This window comes from Artemia sp. Qi Xiang Cuo, chromosome 11 (assembly GCF_049724085.1).
Source record: "Artemia sp. Qi Xiang Cuo chromosome 11, ASM4972408v1, whole genome shotgun sequence".
Taxonomy (NCBI): domain Eukaryota; kingdom Metazoa; phylum Arthropoda; class Branchiopoda; order Anostraca; family Artemiidae; genus Artemia; species Artemia sp. Qi Xiang Cuo.
In genome coordinates, this window is record NC_142804.1 from 56,798,949 (window position 1) to 56,815,577 (window position 16,629).

The following is a 16,629-nucleotide window of genomic DNA, read 5'->3' on the forward strand; positions in this document are numbered from 1 at the left end:
TAGGGATTCAATTCAGCTTTCATAAAATGAATCGTTTTTGTAATTGCAAATTAACTTTTAACCTTATTACAATGTTACTAAATCAATGTTAGCAGTTCAGTCTTGAATCAGCAGAAGTCAATTACTAAACTAACGTTACCCTTGCGCTCAATACAGATTATCGCAATTAATGTTCGTAATTTGTGGCGTTCCATAGGACCAAGACAAAATTTTATCGCAATTAATTTTCGTCACTTTTGGTGTGTAATTACTTTTTTTTATTGTTCTACAGAGCCCAATTCGCTGCAATCAGCCCTTTACAAATTAAATGTAAAAAAAAGAACAAGTGTTTGCAACTGAATAAAGGTGCAACATTGAGACTTAAAAAGCACAGAAATTTGGTCATAAAATGGCTCATAAGTTAACATGGTATTCACGTGATGGTAAGACAGCAAACCTTATTGATTATGTTATTGTAAACCGAAAACTGGCAGGATCAATACAAGATACTAGGATATATAGGAGTGCCGTTATTGATGTTAAAAGTAAAGATCACCATCTAGTAGTAACAAAGGTTAATTTAAAGCGGAAATTTCGGAAGGGTAACTCCTTCCCGGAAGGTTATAATTTGGTAAACTCCCGGATAAGAATATGAAAAAAACTTTCCAGGAACAGTTGAATACTAAACTCGAGAGTTTAAAATTTGATAACGTGGAATATTGTTGGAATAATTTTAGACAAAAAATTTGTGAAGTTGCTGAAGGTGTCTTAGGGAAGAAAGCTAGAACTGCAGCTAAGTATATTAGTGAAAAAGCTTTATGTTTGATAGAAAGGAGAAAGGACTTATACAAGAATTACCTTAGTGATAGATCGTATGAAAACAAAAGGAATGTAAAGAAAGTGGAGAAAACATTAAAATATGAACTAAGGTGTGAAGTAGAGGCTATGGGTAAAATTGCCGAGGATATGGAAGTTGCAGCTAGACGGCGTATATAGACGGCGTAAAATACTATACTGGTATTCTAATAAATTGAGAGGGAGTAGTCAATCCGGACTTGACCCAGTTAAAGATAGGCATGGGGCCGCAATTATCGATAAGGAAAAAACTAAAGAGAGATGGGCCGAACATTTTGAGAATTTGCTTAACCTAGGTAGAGTTGAAGGAAGAGATATAGAGGAAAATCAAAAAGTTTGTGATACATTGGATGTGAAGGAAGATTTTTTTTGTGAGGAGGAATTAGCGACAGTACTAAAAGGATAAAAAAATAATAAGGCTCCAGGTGCTGATAGGGTGGTAAATGAGTTTCTTAAATATGGTGGTTCTGAGGTTAGAAATAAATTACTGAAGATTATGAATGATTTTTGAAAAGGGCAAGTACCTAATGATTTTAGGAAGACACTAATTAAGCCACTTTATAAGAAAGGTGATAAAAGTGAGTGTGGTAATTATCGAGGGATTAGTCTGGTCTCTGTAGGTAGTAAATTACGTAGACAAAGTTTTAAGAGAAGAACAGTGCGGTTTTAGAAAAGGTAGAGGATCTATCAATCAGATTTTTACTCACATGTTAATGACTGAAAAGTGCTTTAGTTTTCAAACGCTTTTGGTCCTCAATTTTATAAATTATGAGCAAGCATTCGATTCTGTTGATAGAAGAGCTTTAGTAAAGGTTTTATCCTTGTATGGTACACCAGACAAATACGTTGAAGTGATTAGTGCTAGGTGCGAGAATAAAATTGCTGCGACTAAGGTAGGGAATGAGGTTAGCAGCTGGTTTTGTATTAAATCAGGAGTTAAGCAGGGTTGTGTTCTATCCCCCTTTATATGGATTATTTTGATGGACTTTGTCTTAAGAGCAAAGGAAAGGCAATGGGAGACCACGGAATCAAATGGGGAGGAAAAAATCTCCTGGACTTAGATTATGCTGATGATTTAAGCATCCTAGATGAAAGTGTGAGCAAAATGAATGAACTTTTAGAGGTTTTGCGAGTTCAGGGTGTTAGATTAGATGAAAAGATTGATCAGGTGGACAGCTTCGCTTACCTTGGTAGTATTATTAGTAAAGATGGTTGGAGCAGTGAAGATGTCAAAAGCAGAATAGCCAAAGCTCAGGGTGTTTTTACACAGTTAAAAAAAGTTTGGAAAAATAGGAAGATAAGTCTGCAAACCAAGATTAGAATATTAGAAGCTACAGTGATGACAGTGGTAAAATGTGGCTTTGAATAATGGACCGTTCCGAAAAGTGGTTGAAGATTTGCTAGATGTTTTCCAGAGAAATTGCTTAAGGATTGTTTTGGGTATCCGGCTGACTGACCGTATTTCAAACAATAGGCTATACGAAAAATGTGGTTCAGTACCGCTCTCTAGGGCTATAATGAAAGAAAGGTTGCGGTGGCTCGGGCACGTTGAAAGGATGAAGGATGACAGATTGCCGAAGATTGTTCTTTTCGGCCAACCGTCTAGGGCTAAATGAAAAGCTCGTCGTCCCCCTATTGAATGAGAGGACGTCTTGAGGAACAATCTAAAGGAAATGGGATCGTCAAGGGCGTGTGTGCAGCGAAATGCTTTAAGTATATTAGAAGTGAGAAGGAGCATGCATAGCTTCGTTGGCCTCTGGCAGCTCGGTGCTGCGGTGAGCTGTTATTAGTAGTAGTAGTGGTTAAAATATCAAACAAACTCATGGGCGAATCAGACTATAGTGAAATCTGGTATAGAAATCCCAAGACGTAGAACTGGTCCGCATTCTTCGCTGATTTTAGCATTAAACTTATATTAGAGATATAGCCAATTAAAATTTGGTACTTAGTTTGAGAAGTCTATATCTTCCAACTCGGCATTAATTTGTTCTCAAGAATTTTTCATTACTACTGAGTCTACATTTTTTACAAATTGAGCACAGGGTTGTATAGTAGGAAAAGGGATGTTCCGACCTTACCCCTATTCCTGATCCACAGAAAGCTGCCTTAAATAGTCACTTTGATTGGTTCTTTATAAAAATTACCTTTCAGAGTGTAACATAGTTTAACTAACCAGCTATAATTTTACCTATTTTGATTTACTTATTTTATTAATTTACTAATTTAATTTATACTAACTTATTTAATTTAATTTACAAATTTTACTTATTTTATACTTTTGCTATTTCAAATTTATAGCTTACAAGATGAGTATTTCGACTAGGACCAACTCACTGCATGCAATTTTGCAACTAAGAACTTACTTTAATTCTCAAGTTTCCTCATAAAGAAGCTCCCAAAGAATAAGGTTGGTGCCGAAATAAACTGTTTGGGCTGTAGGAAACTATAGGGAAAAATATATTTGGAAGCCAATTGGACAACTACATTCAAAGGATTTGGCACTCAGGCAGTTCAAACATGAAAAAAAAAATCTACATAGCATGTTTTTAAAACTTCTGAAAAAAGCATTGCTATTTACTAACCCTTTCTTTTCAGGCTCTGCCTGTTTCTGATCTTCTCTTTCACTTTTCTCTTCTTCAGAATCATCAACGTCACCATAATTCAGCTCAATCTCCCCTTCTTCCTGACGAGAATTTGACACCATCTTTTCGCCCTTGTCGATATCACCATTTTCACTAGGTTCAACTGTTTTCTTGCGCTTTCTTTCTGTCGCCGCTTCTTCGCGCCTATCTTCTTTATCAGGCTCATTTTGCTTCCCTTCAGATGTCCTTAAGGAAAACAGATAATTTCGGAGACCACAATTGTTTTAGTTTAGTTTCACTACTGATGACGGTCACTGTATATGTGACCGAAATATCTGGTATTTTTGTGAATTTCTATCACTGTTATCATCATCACTGTCTATTAAAAGGATTTTATCCCTATTTGAACTTTTATTTATTGTTAAGGAAAACAAATTCAGATGATTTTGATGGTTACCCACCCCCCCCCACCCCTTGCTAAAAATAAGGAAGGGCTTTTGACCGTTCCTTTTATTATGAAGCGTAGATGTCAGTTCAGTTTTTTTTTACGTTTGTTTATTGTTTACGCAAAAAAAAAGCCATGAGGCTTTTGCTATTGATAATAATAAATAAATATGTGCAAAATTTCGACGCGATCTCAAATTATGATACAAATAGATATATAGATAGAATTGGCTTCTTATACTGATTCTAAATATATAAGATTCATTAAGTTTGGTGTTACCCATCAAAGGCTAGCTTGAGAAAATTTGCTTGATTTTCAAAAAAGGGAGGAAACGCTTTTAAAGTCAAAGAATCTTAATGAAAATCACACCATCAGATGCAGCGTATCAGAGAACTCTACTGTAGAGGTTTCTAATCTCTTACATGCAAAAATGTAGAATTTCGTATTTTTTGCCAGAAGAAAGACTAAGGACGCGTTATTTCCCCCAGGGTTGATCGCATCAACCCAATGGTCCTAGAATATCGATAGAGAAGTTATTCGAACGGAAATTAAAACTTCTAGTGCCCTTTTTAAGTGACCAAAAGGATTGGAGGGCACCTAGGACCCCTTCCACACCCCTATTTTCCCCAGAATCGATTAAGCGATTCTTATCTTTTAATAGAGGCAATAAGAGGGTTCGTTTAACGGCAAGCCTAACACTAAGCCTAAGAAAGCTTGCATAAAATTTCTGTCCTTTTCAGTATTTTTTTTTTCTTTCTTTAATTTAAGTTTATGTTTGTTTACTCTTCATAAACAGCGCAACAGCGCTGCCTAAGTAAAGAACGATGCTGTAGAACGAATGGTTGTTTAGACCAGGGCACATCCTATAGAAGGAACTGTTTGAAATTTCGAAAAGGGCTCATTCGATTGGAAATTGAAAGGGCTAGTGCCTTTTTTAATAGTCGAAAGTGATTGTAGAGCAACAAGCACCCCCCCCCCCCCGCGCCACGATCATCATTTCCCCAAATACATCCAATCAAAATTTTGTTCGACGTAGTTGAAATATCCGGAAATTATGTCTTTAAGGATGACATCCCCCCACAGCCCTCAGGGCAAGGGTTGTAAATTATGGCTTGATAGTTATGCCCCGGGGGCCTGAGAAGTTTTTAATGGAATAATGGCTTTATAAACTTTAGAGGTTGCTCATTTGGTTGAAAATTGGAAGCTCTAGTTCTCTTCTAAGAGTCCAAAGTGATTGAGGGTAACTAGCCCCCTCCTCCAACTACCCTCTTTTCACTGAATACATCTTAATGAAATTGCGAGATAACTATTTTGTTCAAAATATTCTAAAAAACATATAACAATGCATCCAGTGTTGACAAAAGCACCAAGCCCTGGGGCAAGAGGTGTAAGTTATGCCCTGGGGCATGTAAAGTTTTTATGAAATGAAATGTTATATAAACTTCAAATAGGGCTCATTTGATTTGAAATTGAAAGTTATAGTGCCCTTTTTAGAAGCCAAAAGTGATTTGTGAGCAACCAGCCCCCCACCCTACACCCATCGTTTCCCAAAACAACATCCAAACTAAGTTTTGAAACGTCTAATCTTTTCAGCATTGTTGAAAGGTTTAGTAATTATGCGTTTGGGGATAAGGGCTGTAAGTTAGGCAATTTGTCCATTAATTATATATAGTATATGTTATTGAGAAAATATATGCATGTTTGACTTCTACTTTCCCAAAATATGAAGGGCATTCAGGTGAGTCTTTCATTGAATGTAAATGGGAGTGCTGTACTAAATCGAATCATTTTATGTGTATATCGGATACCGAAAGGGCGTAACTCAGGAATGACCGAGTATTTTAACTTGGAACTTTCAGGAAATGATAAGGGAGATGATCAATTTACCAAAAAGGCAATATTTGCACGCTACTACTACTACAACTACCGCTGCTTCTACTGCTACCTCAACTACGACCACTACTATAACTAAAACTAGTACTTCTATAGCGAGTACTAAGGCTGATGATACAGAAATAAACATCTAAGGAAACGTTGAAGTTGAACTAAATCAAAACATACTATGTGCCTACAGATTGCTGATACGGGCGTATCAGCAGCATTTTCGGAAAGACTTATCGTATCAAGAGAAAACTTTAGGAGCATTATTAGAGGGATTTTCAGTTGTCCAAAAGGCAAAATGTACCTGCTACTACTGCTATTAATGCTGCTCCTACTACTGTTACTACTAATAATAATAATACACTGTTACCGCTACTACTGTTTCTCCTACTACCACTACTACTATGATACTAGTACAAATAAGGTTACCCGCATGAAGGTGAAAATTAGACAAAATATTGAGAGTGAATTTGAACTAAATCAAAACACACTTTGTGCATGTATATTGTCAAAGGGCGTATCTCAAGAGTGGATTCGAGTATTAAGTTGGAACTTTCAGAGAAAACTTAAAGGAGAATATCAATTGATAAAAAAGTAATATATGCATATCACTACTATCACTACTACCTTTGCTATTTTTACTAATACTACTGCTGCTACTAAACTACTCCAACTATTACTTCAATTGCTACAACTTGTAAGGCTAAGAGCGTTAAGATGAAAAGGGCGTCAAAAGGGCACATCAGCAATATTTTTGGAACGGCTTACCAATTCAAGGTGAAACTTCTGGGGCATCATGAAAGGGAAGTTCAGCTGATCAAAAAAGCAAGATGTACATGCTCCTACCGCTATTATTACTGCTGCTACTACTGCTACTACTACTACTAATACAACAATAACACTGCAACTATTTCTTCTATTACCCCCGCAACTACTGTGACACTAAATCATAAATACTAAATACTAAATCGTCTAGGATGTTTAACTTCAAACGCGAAATAAATAAATATTTGGAATAAAAAGATGATTCTTTGATTTAATGCTATCAATATTTAGGTTCTTATGCTTTCGCTATTGACAAGGATTCAGGCTAAGTCTATGAAGGTAAAATTTCAGAGAATATTGACGGCAAATTCGAACTCACGAAAGACACTATGTGCATTTAGATTGTCAAAAGAGCGTTTCTTAAGATTTGATTTGGGTTTTAAGTTGGAACTTTCAGAGAATGCTTAAAAGGGAAGATCAATTGACCATAAGGCAATATGTTCACACTACTACTAATACGACTACCCCTGCTAAATTTACTAGTTTTACTACTACTATTACTATTGCTCCAACTACTGCTTCCATTGCAACTACTTCTAAGACTAAGAGCATTAAGATAAAAATTTCAAGAAGTATATGAATATACAGGTTATCAAAAGGTCATATCGATAATGTCACAGCAATGGCTAATTGTATTAAGTTGAGTACTAACACTTTGTTGTGACTCTGTTACAACTATACCTAAGGGTATGAAGGTGAAATTTTCAAAAAAATTTTTGGGGGGAGGTAAAATGAATCACAAAAAGCCATCCGTATGCAGGTAGTCAAAAGGGCATATTTTAGGAACAGTTTTGTGTGTGAAATTAAAACTTAAAAGGCTTGTTGAAGGGGATGTTGAACGAACCAATAGACAATATTTGCATCATAATACTACTGCTTCTACTCCTACAACTACTGCTACTGCTACTAAAGCTAAGACTGCTACTATTAATTCTACTGCTACTACTACTACTGCTACTGCTATAACTACTGGTGCTACTAATACTGCTACTAAGGCTAAGGGTACTAAGGCGAAACTTTTGGGTAATATTGAAACTGTATTGAACAAAATCGAAACACACTAAGTCCACATAAGTTATCAAGAGGACGTATCAGTAATGCTTCAGGAACGGTTGATGGTATTAAGTTGAAACTTTCATTGTATGTTGAAGGCGATCTTAAAAACAAGGAAAGGTGCTATTTGCTACTGTTACAAATGCCACTCTACACAAGCTAAAAGTATTAAGGTGAAGCTTTTAAGGAATATTTAGGCGGATGTGGAACTTGTTTATCTAAATCAAAACAAACTATGATCATGCAGATTGTCAAAAGGGTGACAAAGCAATATCACAATAACGACGAACATTATTAAGTTAGACCTTTCAGGGTAAGTTGTGGCTGATTTTGAACTATCCAGAAGACACTATATATATACTTGTAATAATACTTCAACGGCTACTATAACTAATGACAACAGGGGCACTAAGTCGAAACTTTTAGGGAACATTTAGGTTAAAACTATTTTTTTCTTTTTTCCTGAAAAAGACTACGTAAATATAAAACTAGCAGAAATTAATTTCAAAAACTTTTACCGCGGAATAAGTTTTAACAAGAAAATTAATAAACTTCATAAACCAAAAATGAGCAAAAATAGAATAAAATAGCCTATCAAGCGTAAGACTTCCACAAATCGGCCTCAATAAATAAATGAAACCCAAACGAACAAGAAATTACAATAACTAAACAAGTAAAACTTAAAACAAGTAGAAATTAACATTAATAGGGGTCAAAACCCCTTATGCCTTCTCAAGGCCAGAGCATAATTTGCAGTTTACTAAAAAAAATACAAATGAATTATTCATTAAAATCTTAATAATTTTGATTTATTAAAGTTATAAAAGTGAAAACATTCAAAATTCATGTTTTTTCAGTAAAGTACAAATTATGTTCTGGCCTTGATAAGGCATAGGGGTCGTGAGCCCTACTCATGTTAATTTCTGCTCGTTTTGAGTTTGGCTTTTTAAATTTCTCCAATTAAAACATCAAAAGAGCGATTTTTCAATGAGCCGCCCCCACCCCTCCACCCGAAAGGTATTTTCGAAATATGGGAGAGGGGAGGGTAAAAAAAAATAGGCGACGCATGAACACCTCTGCCTCCATATGAATTGACACCACTGTTAAAATAACTCAATTTACTCTTTCTAGAACAAGCAGTATAATGATAATGAAAGTGATTGTATGATAATGAAAGTGATTGTATCGCCAGCGAGGATTTAGCTGTTATTGAAAAAAAAGTATATTTTGGGTTGGCAAGGCATCTAGGCAGAATAGGGATATATCAGTGATTCGAGAACACACGCAAGTTATCAAAATTTACCTTAAAAACCGTCTTACCTCAATGAGATTCAAATAACGCGTAAGCCTACCCACGGTAGCTTACACACGTAAGCTACCTACAAATTATCAAAATTTAGCTCAAATAAACGTCTTACCTTCTACCGGGCGGAACATAAACGTCACTGGGGCGATCACGCTTCAACCTACGGAGCTTTCCTTCATCTTTTGACGTCTTTTCTTCGACATTCCTGCTGAGATCTTCTTTGGGTGTACGGCCTGTGTCTTTTACGGGTGACTGAAATAATCATACTTATTAACATATAGGTCATTAAATCATTAGCTGATTAACTAATTAACATAGAGAAATTTTTAAAGAAATTGAGCATAAAAAATAAATGCACAAAAATTCACGTTGCCGTCTGCCTCTGCAAAAGAAATAAAAAACATATCCGAAATACTAAAAATACATCCCAAATTTGAGGGTCTGATGGTAAAATCTCAGGGCAAGATATAGAAATTGAATTTTTAAAGAAAAAAGGGTAGAGTACCCAAAGGGAATTCTTACAATGCACACTGTCGTAAGAGAAAAATGTTGCGGTTGAAAATATCATAGCATTTAACCAGATCTTAAGACATTTTGGATAAAATCCATATTTTCTTTGGCCCTTTTGCTGAATCCCTGAAAACTATTGCTAAACTTATTTAATATTTTTTTCAAGGCTAGAATTTTTTTTTCTTCTTTTGTGCTCGGGAAATTTGTATAAATGTAAATAAAATCGCATAGACCCAAAGTCCTCCAAAGCGGGAAATTAAATTTTTCACCCTCGTTGCGGCCGGCCGATATGTGTAAACGTAAGAAAATGTTGCAAAATATTAAACGGAATCCAAGTCGGACCCCCTTCCAAAGCTTCCCCCTTCCAACCCACACCTCTCACCATGCACCTAGTATGAATCACCTCGTTTAATTGGCAAGCATTTAGAATAAGTTCATTCCTAAAATTTCGGATGTCAATAATAATATACCTTTTTCAATTTGTGTTTTTTTTTGGGGGGGGGGATGTGTAAATAATGTTGTTGGATGGTTTGTCACATTAATGAAACGTAGGATCTAATATGCTACAAGAAATACGCAGCCAGTAAAATATATATAAACCACTAAACTTAGACACTACTAAATACTCGCAATTTGATGGCACCTTCATATATTGGCATAGTGTTCATATTAGGAAAAAATATAATTGAAAGAGCAAAGAAACAAACTTTAAGGCTCACCCGTCTTTATGCTAGACTTAACTAGACTAAGACTATAAGCTACCCTAATAGCCTTGCCACAGGCTTAAACCGCCTTGACGACCCAAATCATACGTCCACGTATGCACGTATGCTTATGAAACACCATTTTTTTAATTAAATGGGAAAAATAACATTTTTACCAAGGTAAAATACACATCTTAACTCAAAAACTAACAAAACAAATTCTGGACAGGCCTGGCACTTAAAATTACTTTAAATGGCTTTTGTTCCACAGTGAGAGGTTATTTTTGCAATTTAAGCCAAATATGAACTTTTGAGGTCACAGTTTATTTTTTTTTCTATTAATTTTGGCTTTGATTGAGACCCTCTGAAAAATAAAAATGTTAAGGGGAAATGAAAGTTATTTTGTTTCCATGATAAGGAAAATTTTCCTTGATCGGCTGCACGTAAGGTGGCAGTGTCTGTGACATCATAATACAATTCCATAACATTAAAAAAAAATATCAGAAAACAGTGCCAAAATGCTAGGGAATGAATTAGTATGTTTCAATAACACGGTCTCCATCCGGAGAGTCAAGGGGCATGGGCTATATAGTAATTTTTCTCCAAATTACTGGCGGGGGGACCGCCCTCCTTATCCCTCCCGAAAGGACGCCACTACACTTGACCATAATATATAATTAGGAATCTCTCGGTTTACTTTATTTGTTTTTTATTTCTGTTATATCTGATAATTTGACTATGGGGGGGGGGGGGCTGGTAATTTAACTACCTGATCATTAAATTTAATTGATCGAATACCCATGGGAATAAACAATAGCCAACGGATATCATTAAACAATCCTCTTTACTAAGCATTTGGCTCTCTGCTTTCGCAAAATCCGTGGCAGCTTGATGACACGACACTGAGTTAGTGGTTAGTTCAGTTAAGTTAGCGATATACCACTGAGTTAGAGGACCGTCCAAACCTCCTAATCCTCCCCCCTCCTGGATACGGCCTTGCCACTAACCGTAAAAATTACTGATTGTCAGCTCTATGGGTTGTTGACGTGAAAGCTCTCAGCTCTATGGGTCGATGACCATCAAAAACACCATTATTTCATAAGGTAAGGACCAGCCACTGGCCGTATAAGTAAACAAAGGTAGTAGCAACTTCCAAAAGTGTCCGGACTCGGTACCTGGCGGCACCAGCCTCCATCAGATAATGCGGACGCAGTTATCAGCCCCCGCGTTACCAGCGCATCAGCACCCAGTCAGAACCAACAAGACAAGTTCTGGTGCTTCAGCTTTGTTGATCCGAGGTCCGGTGAACAGATATTAAAAGGTTGACCCATTTAAAACCATAAATGGGTTACGGAGCGAACTACATTGTACCCCTGCAAATTCCTATGCTTCTTAATATGTTGTTGCTACGCTGAGCAATACCCCGATATTAACTGCGCGGATAGATGTCAAAAAGCTGGACTTGAACAGAAGCTTCTTAAATAATCTGAGGGAAAAAAAGGAAGAGAAAAAAGAAAAGTAAAAGCTGGATCAGCAATAACATTAGTAGAGCCACGAAGCTACTTGACTAATCTTCCTCAGTACACTTACTTTTACTTCAAGTAGAACCAGGCATTTTCCACCTCACCTTCCATCTCAAACTCAGATGTTTCGGGGAAATTTCTTAACCGTAAGCTCCTCAGACTCACAGCAGCTGAGCTTGCAGTCACACCACTTACCCTCACCCAAGCAAAGGATTTGCGACACCAGCACTAGAGCCAAAACTCAAGCTCCCATGGGACATGGAGGTGAAAGCATTGCGGGGAGGGGGGATATTTGAAGTTTGATAATGATGTCGGATGTTTAAACTTTGTCTATAAAGGTGAAAACTATACCCTTTTAGCGGACATTAGAGACTATGGTATGGAGAGGCATTCAAATCTTTTCTTCCGATTCCATTTCACTGGCTAGCTATTTGCGTTTGATTAAATACTAAAGAATCATCGGATTGTCATCCACTTTTTAACTCAGTATTATTGCTTAGTATTTATTTTTTCAGCGTCTATTTGTTTTATTTAGCCTGTATCAGATAAATACATTAAAGTGATTATTGCTATGTACGAGAATAAAATTACTGCGGTTAAGGTAGGAAATGAGGTTAGTAGCTGGTTTTGTATTAAATAAGGACATAAACCGGGTTGCGCTCTATCACGTTTATATGGATCATTTTGATTGACTTTGTTCTAAAGAGCGCAGCAAAAGCAATGAGAGAACATGGAATCAAATGGAGACATAAAACTCTTCAAAACTAAGATTATGCTGATGATTAGATGAAAATATTTGCAAAATGGATGAGGTTTTAGAAGTTTTGAGAGTTCAGGGTTCAAGAATAGGTTTGAAAATTAACCTCAAAAAGACTAAACCTCTAAAAGACTAAAGACTAAACCAAAAAGACTAAATGTCGGGTAATGAGAAAATCAAACAAGTCAATAGCTTCTCTTACCTTGGTAGTATTAATAGTAAAGGCGGTGTGTGCAGTGAAGATGTTAGAAGTAGATCAACCGAAGCCCAGGGTGTTTTTCCATAGTTGAGAAAAGTTTGGAAGAATAGGAAGATAAATTTGCCAACCAAGATTAGAATATTGTAAGCTATAGTGATGACAGTGGTCAAGCATGGCACTGAAACGTGGGTGCTCCAATAAACGGAGGAGGATTGGCTAGATGTTTTCCAGAGAAAATACCAACGGATTATTTTGGGTTCCCGACTGACCGTATCTCAAACAGCAGCCTGTACGAAAATATGGTTCAATCCCGCTTTCTAGGACCATAATGAGAGATAGGATGAGATGGCTAGGACACGTCCTGCAGATAAAAGATGACAGATTGCCAAAGATCGTCTTTGTCGGCCAGCCGTCTAGAGCCAAATGAAAAGCAGATCATCCTCGAATGGAGTGGAAGGATGTCACAAGAAAATGGGAACTTCTTGGGAGGGTGTAGTGTAAAGGATTTGAATAGATTGGGATAGAGGAGGAGCGTACGTAGCTGTGTTGGCCTCAGACGGCTTGGTGCTGCAGTGAGTTATTAGCAGTAGTTGCTTTTTTGTATTCGTATTAGTATTAATACTACTTATTATTTCTTTGTTTATTTGTTTTTATTTATTTATTGTCTATATGTTCAGCATTTACTTGCTTATAATCTTTGTATGGGCATCATTTACACTTGTTTATTTGTTTCATTTATTTTGTAATTAAAAATTGTGTATGGATTTACTGATAAAATGTAACCTATTACCAGAAACACAATTGGCTAACGATTATGCTTATAAAACTATATCGTACAGGCAATCGTTTTTCAATGGCCCTTCTCTGCTTTCGCGACTCTTTTCTCCTTTTTCACAGCGATAAATACCTTCATCTTTTTCTGATATGTCTGCGCTTCTGACATTGTCGGACTTCCTCTGTGCTTTTTCAGGTGATTTCGATTCTTTATCTTCTTTGGCTTCTAGACAAAGAAAATGTAACATCAATGATTAATTATAAGTAACTAGTCCAAAATGTCTAATTGAAAAATAAATAAATAAATGGCATAGTTTCAATTTTAATAATGAACTCTCCAATCGTTTGAAGTAAACTTGCTGATAAAAGTTAACTTAGAGACTTTCAAACACAGAAAAATGAGAAAAAAAGACGAACTGCTAAGATCCTTGGGTTCAGAAGTTAATAGCAAAACCATTAAAGGTTGTTTGGTTACTTTTTCATAATATCCCTTACTATCCCTTTGTGACCTATTCCTTTGATGAGGGAATATGCTCGCTAACTGGTTTAAAAAATACAGGGGTTCTTATCCATTGATTTGGCGAGATTTAAATAAGCATGGGCACTGTTTCTGTTTTCTGTTTCTGTTCTATTTTTAATGTACCTGTTTCTGTTCTGTTTATACAAAAAATAGAAACAGAACGGAAACAGATTACCTGTTTTGTTCTGTCTCTGTTTTTTTATTAGCTATTTTGTCCTGTTTCTGTTTTTTCATCTGTTTTCCTTCTGTTCCTGATTTTTTTTTTTCGCGATACGAGATGTTCCGAGATTTCACCCAATTTCAAAAAAGTAGCTCATTAGCATTAGCCCGCGATATTTCCCAGTGAAAAACCACTTTTTCCGGTTATACTCAGGGCTTCCACTATCCCCGAATTTTCGGGGATTTTCTCGAAAATCTATGTGTCTCCCCGAAAAAAAATGTGGTTCCCTGAATCCCCGAAATTTCCACGAAAATCAACCAATCACGGTGTCACCCCTAGTGACTATCCCTAGCAAACATTACTTTACATACCATAGTTTTTTACTACTCTCTTGCTCGTTAATTTTCATCTCCTGTGTTACTTTGCATAAGAACCAGATCGATACAATTTAAGTATAGACGGTTCTTCATCTTTTCACAAAACTAACATTTTACTGCATTTATATTAAACCATTTCAAATGCAGTATTCCAAATGCTAATAAGGTTTTTGCGTTTAAGCCATTCGTGGTTATGACAATCTTGACAAAATTAGACAATAATATCACTTAAGACTGTTGAACTCTCGGTTTGATTTTGGGTTTGAAAATTGAACTTCTAAAGAGGGAGAATTGTTTTGAAAGTTGAATCATAAGTTTAAATTTTGTTTTTTTTTGCTACTTTCGGTTTTGGACATATTGGATTAATGTTATAATACTTAATGATTGAAGGCATAATATATTGAAGGAATTGATCTTTTTGTCAGGAATTCTTACCATTTAAATTTTGTCTTTCATTTGGTGTGCAAAATTTAAGTTCTTTTCTTTTTTATCTAAGAATTGTATTTGTCAGTACTTCCCTCACAATTATTATTCTGGTCCCTTCACCCGCGTAATATTTTCAGAGGTCGTAATATTTCAAACTGCAGTTTTAGGATCTTTTTACAGTCTTGCAAAGCTGTTAGTTAGGCGAAGGAAATTTTACTGAAAATATGTTCTGCTCAAATTCGGGATAGCCAAGTAAACTTGTTTAAATATCTAGGCCTATCTTTACAACTTCTAATGCTTGAACCATTTTAGTAACCCTGTATGAAGGCTAATTTTGAGATAAAAACAAAACAATTTAAATAAATTGTGGTGTAATTTATTTTATCGGGAGAACTGTCCCTAAATACCATATTCTTACCCTAAGAAATGCACCACCCCCTCCCCCTCATAATAAGGCAAAATTTAGCTATAGACTATGCACAAGGTCGGGGAATACGGGATTTAAACGGAATGACCCAAAAATATCATTCATAAGAAAATTTCCATTACAGCTTAAAGTACAAATTTGGTTTTTAGACACATATTGTCTTCTTGTCAAGTTTTATATTATTTTCGGGCTTATTTGAAACGAGCTGTTGGTTAATAATGCCAAATAATGTTAGTGTGAAAAAAAAGAATAAGTTACTTGTATTTATTTGTAGCCTATATCTATCATGTCCAGGAATTAGATGGGCTGATATAAAAATGAGACTGCAATAAGTACTATATTCGAAGCATGGATGGCCGAAGGGTTGGTGGGAGGGGTGGGGGGTTGATCGGTGACTATATAGTAATTATGAGGTCACCAAAAGAAAGGAAAGCATAGTAGAAACAAACAATGAAAAAAATGTATGTGTCGAAGGGGTATTTTCAGCGGGAGAGTATTTTCTGCGGGGGTATTTTGTGAGGGGGAGGGGTACTTTCCGGTTTTTCCAACGGGGGGATTTTCCGGGGGGTAAACACCTAAAACCTTAGAATCAGCATGAAAAACCAATAATGTGTCAATTGTAGTCAAAATTCCCTTTTAATTTAAGGTTAAATTTACTTGTTTAATTTAGTTCTTGTTTGTTTTAAGTTTTAATGTTGCCCCATACTTATAGGTTGAATTTTGTCTATTTCATTTACATATCAAGAAACCGCAAACAATATTTGTTTTTAAATATTAATAATGAATTGCTGAGATTAATGACTTAATGAAAAACTGCTACTGGTATTTACAGTTCACATGTTTTAACTTTTTTTTTTTTTTTTTTTTTTTTTTTTTTTTTCAATTTTGTAATTTTTGCCGCAATATCAGCAAAAAGTTTTTTCAGCTATGGTTTCCGATCCCATGCTCTGGCTATAAAACAACTCTGTAAAAGGCTTGATTTACTACACGGATCCAAGCCCTGCTTAAGCCTGAAACCGAAGCTAAAATCAATTTTGGCTCCCGAATTTTCGCACCGAAATTCCATTTCGTTTTCTCCCGAAAATTGACCGAATCTTGAAGACTTGTCCCCGAAAACTGTCCGAGTTTTTTAAGGCTTGTCCCCGAATTTTAAGATTCGAGAGTGGAAGCCCTGGTTATACTAGCATTCATTCATACGCGATGATTGGAATTGGGATTTGGGGAAGCAAGCACTTTGATTGAAAAGTATTAGGTTGTTGTTTAGTTATAAATTATACATAGACAAAGAAAGAAGTCGGGATCAGATATAATATAATTGCATAGATA

The 16,629-nt window shown here is 35.9% G+C and overlaps 2 protein-coding genes across 2 annotated transcripts in view; both read right to left on the reverse strand.

Moving 5' to 3' along the window:
- The window catches only part of LOC148947165 (uncharacterized), a 51,741-nt gene extending 42,569 nt beyond the window's left edge, over positions 1-9,172 (reverse strand). The window contains exons 1-2 of the mRNA XM_089096912.1: positions 9,039-9,172; positions 3,417-3,662 (exon numbers count right to left, since the gene is read on the reverse strand). Coding sequence (XP_088953038.1) covers positions 3,417-3,538 — 122 coding nt within the window. The 5' untranslated portion in view covers positions 3,539-3,662; positions 9,039-9,172. The remainder of the gene's footprint in view (positions 1-3,416; positions 3,663-9,038) is intronic.
- Positions 9,039-16,629, reverse strand: part of LOC148947166 (uncharacterized) — a 33,588-nt gene continuing 25,997 nt past the window's right edge. The window contains exons 7-8 of the mRNA XM_089096913.1: positions 13,457-13,619; positions 9,039-9,178 (exon numbers count right to left, since the gene is read on the reverse strand). Of these exons, the coding sequence (XP_088953039.1) occupies positions 9,169-9,178; positions 13,457-13,619 (173 nt within the window). The 3' untranslated portion in view covers positions 9,039-9,168. The remainder of the gene's footprint in view (positions 9,179-13,456; positions 13,620-16,629) is intronic.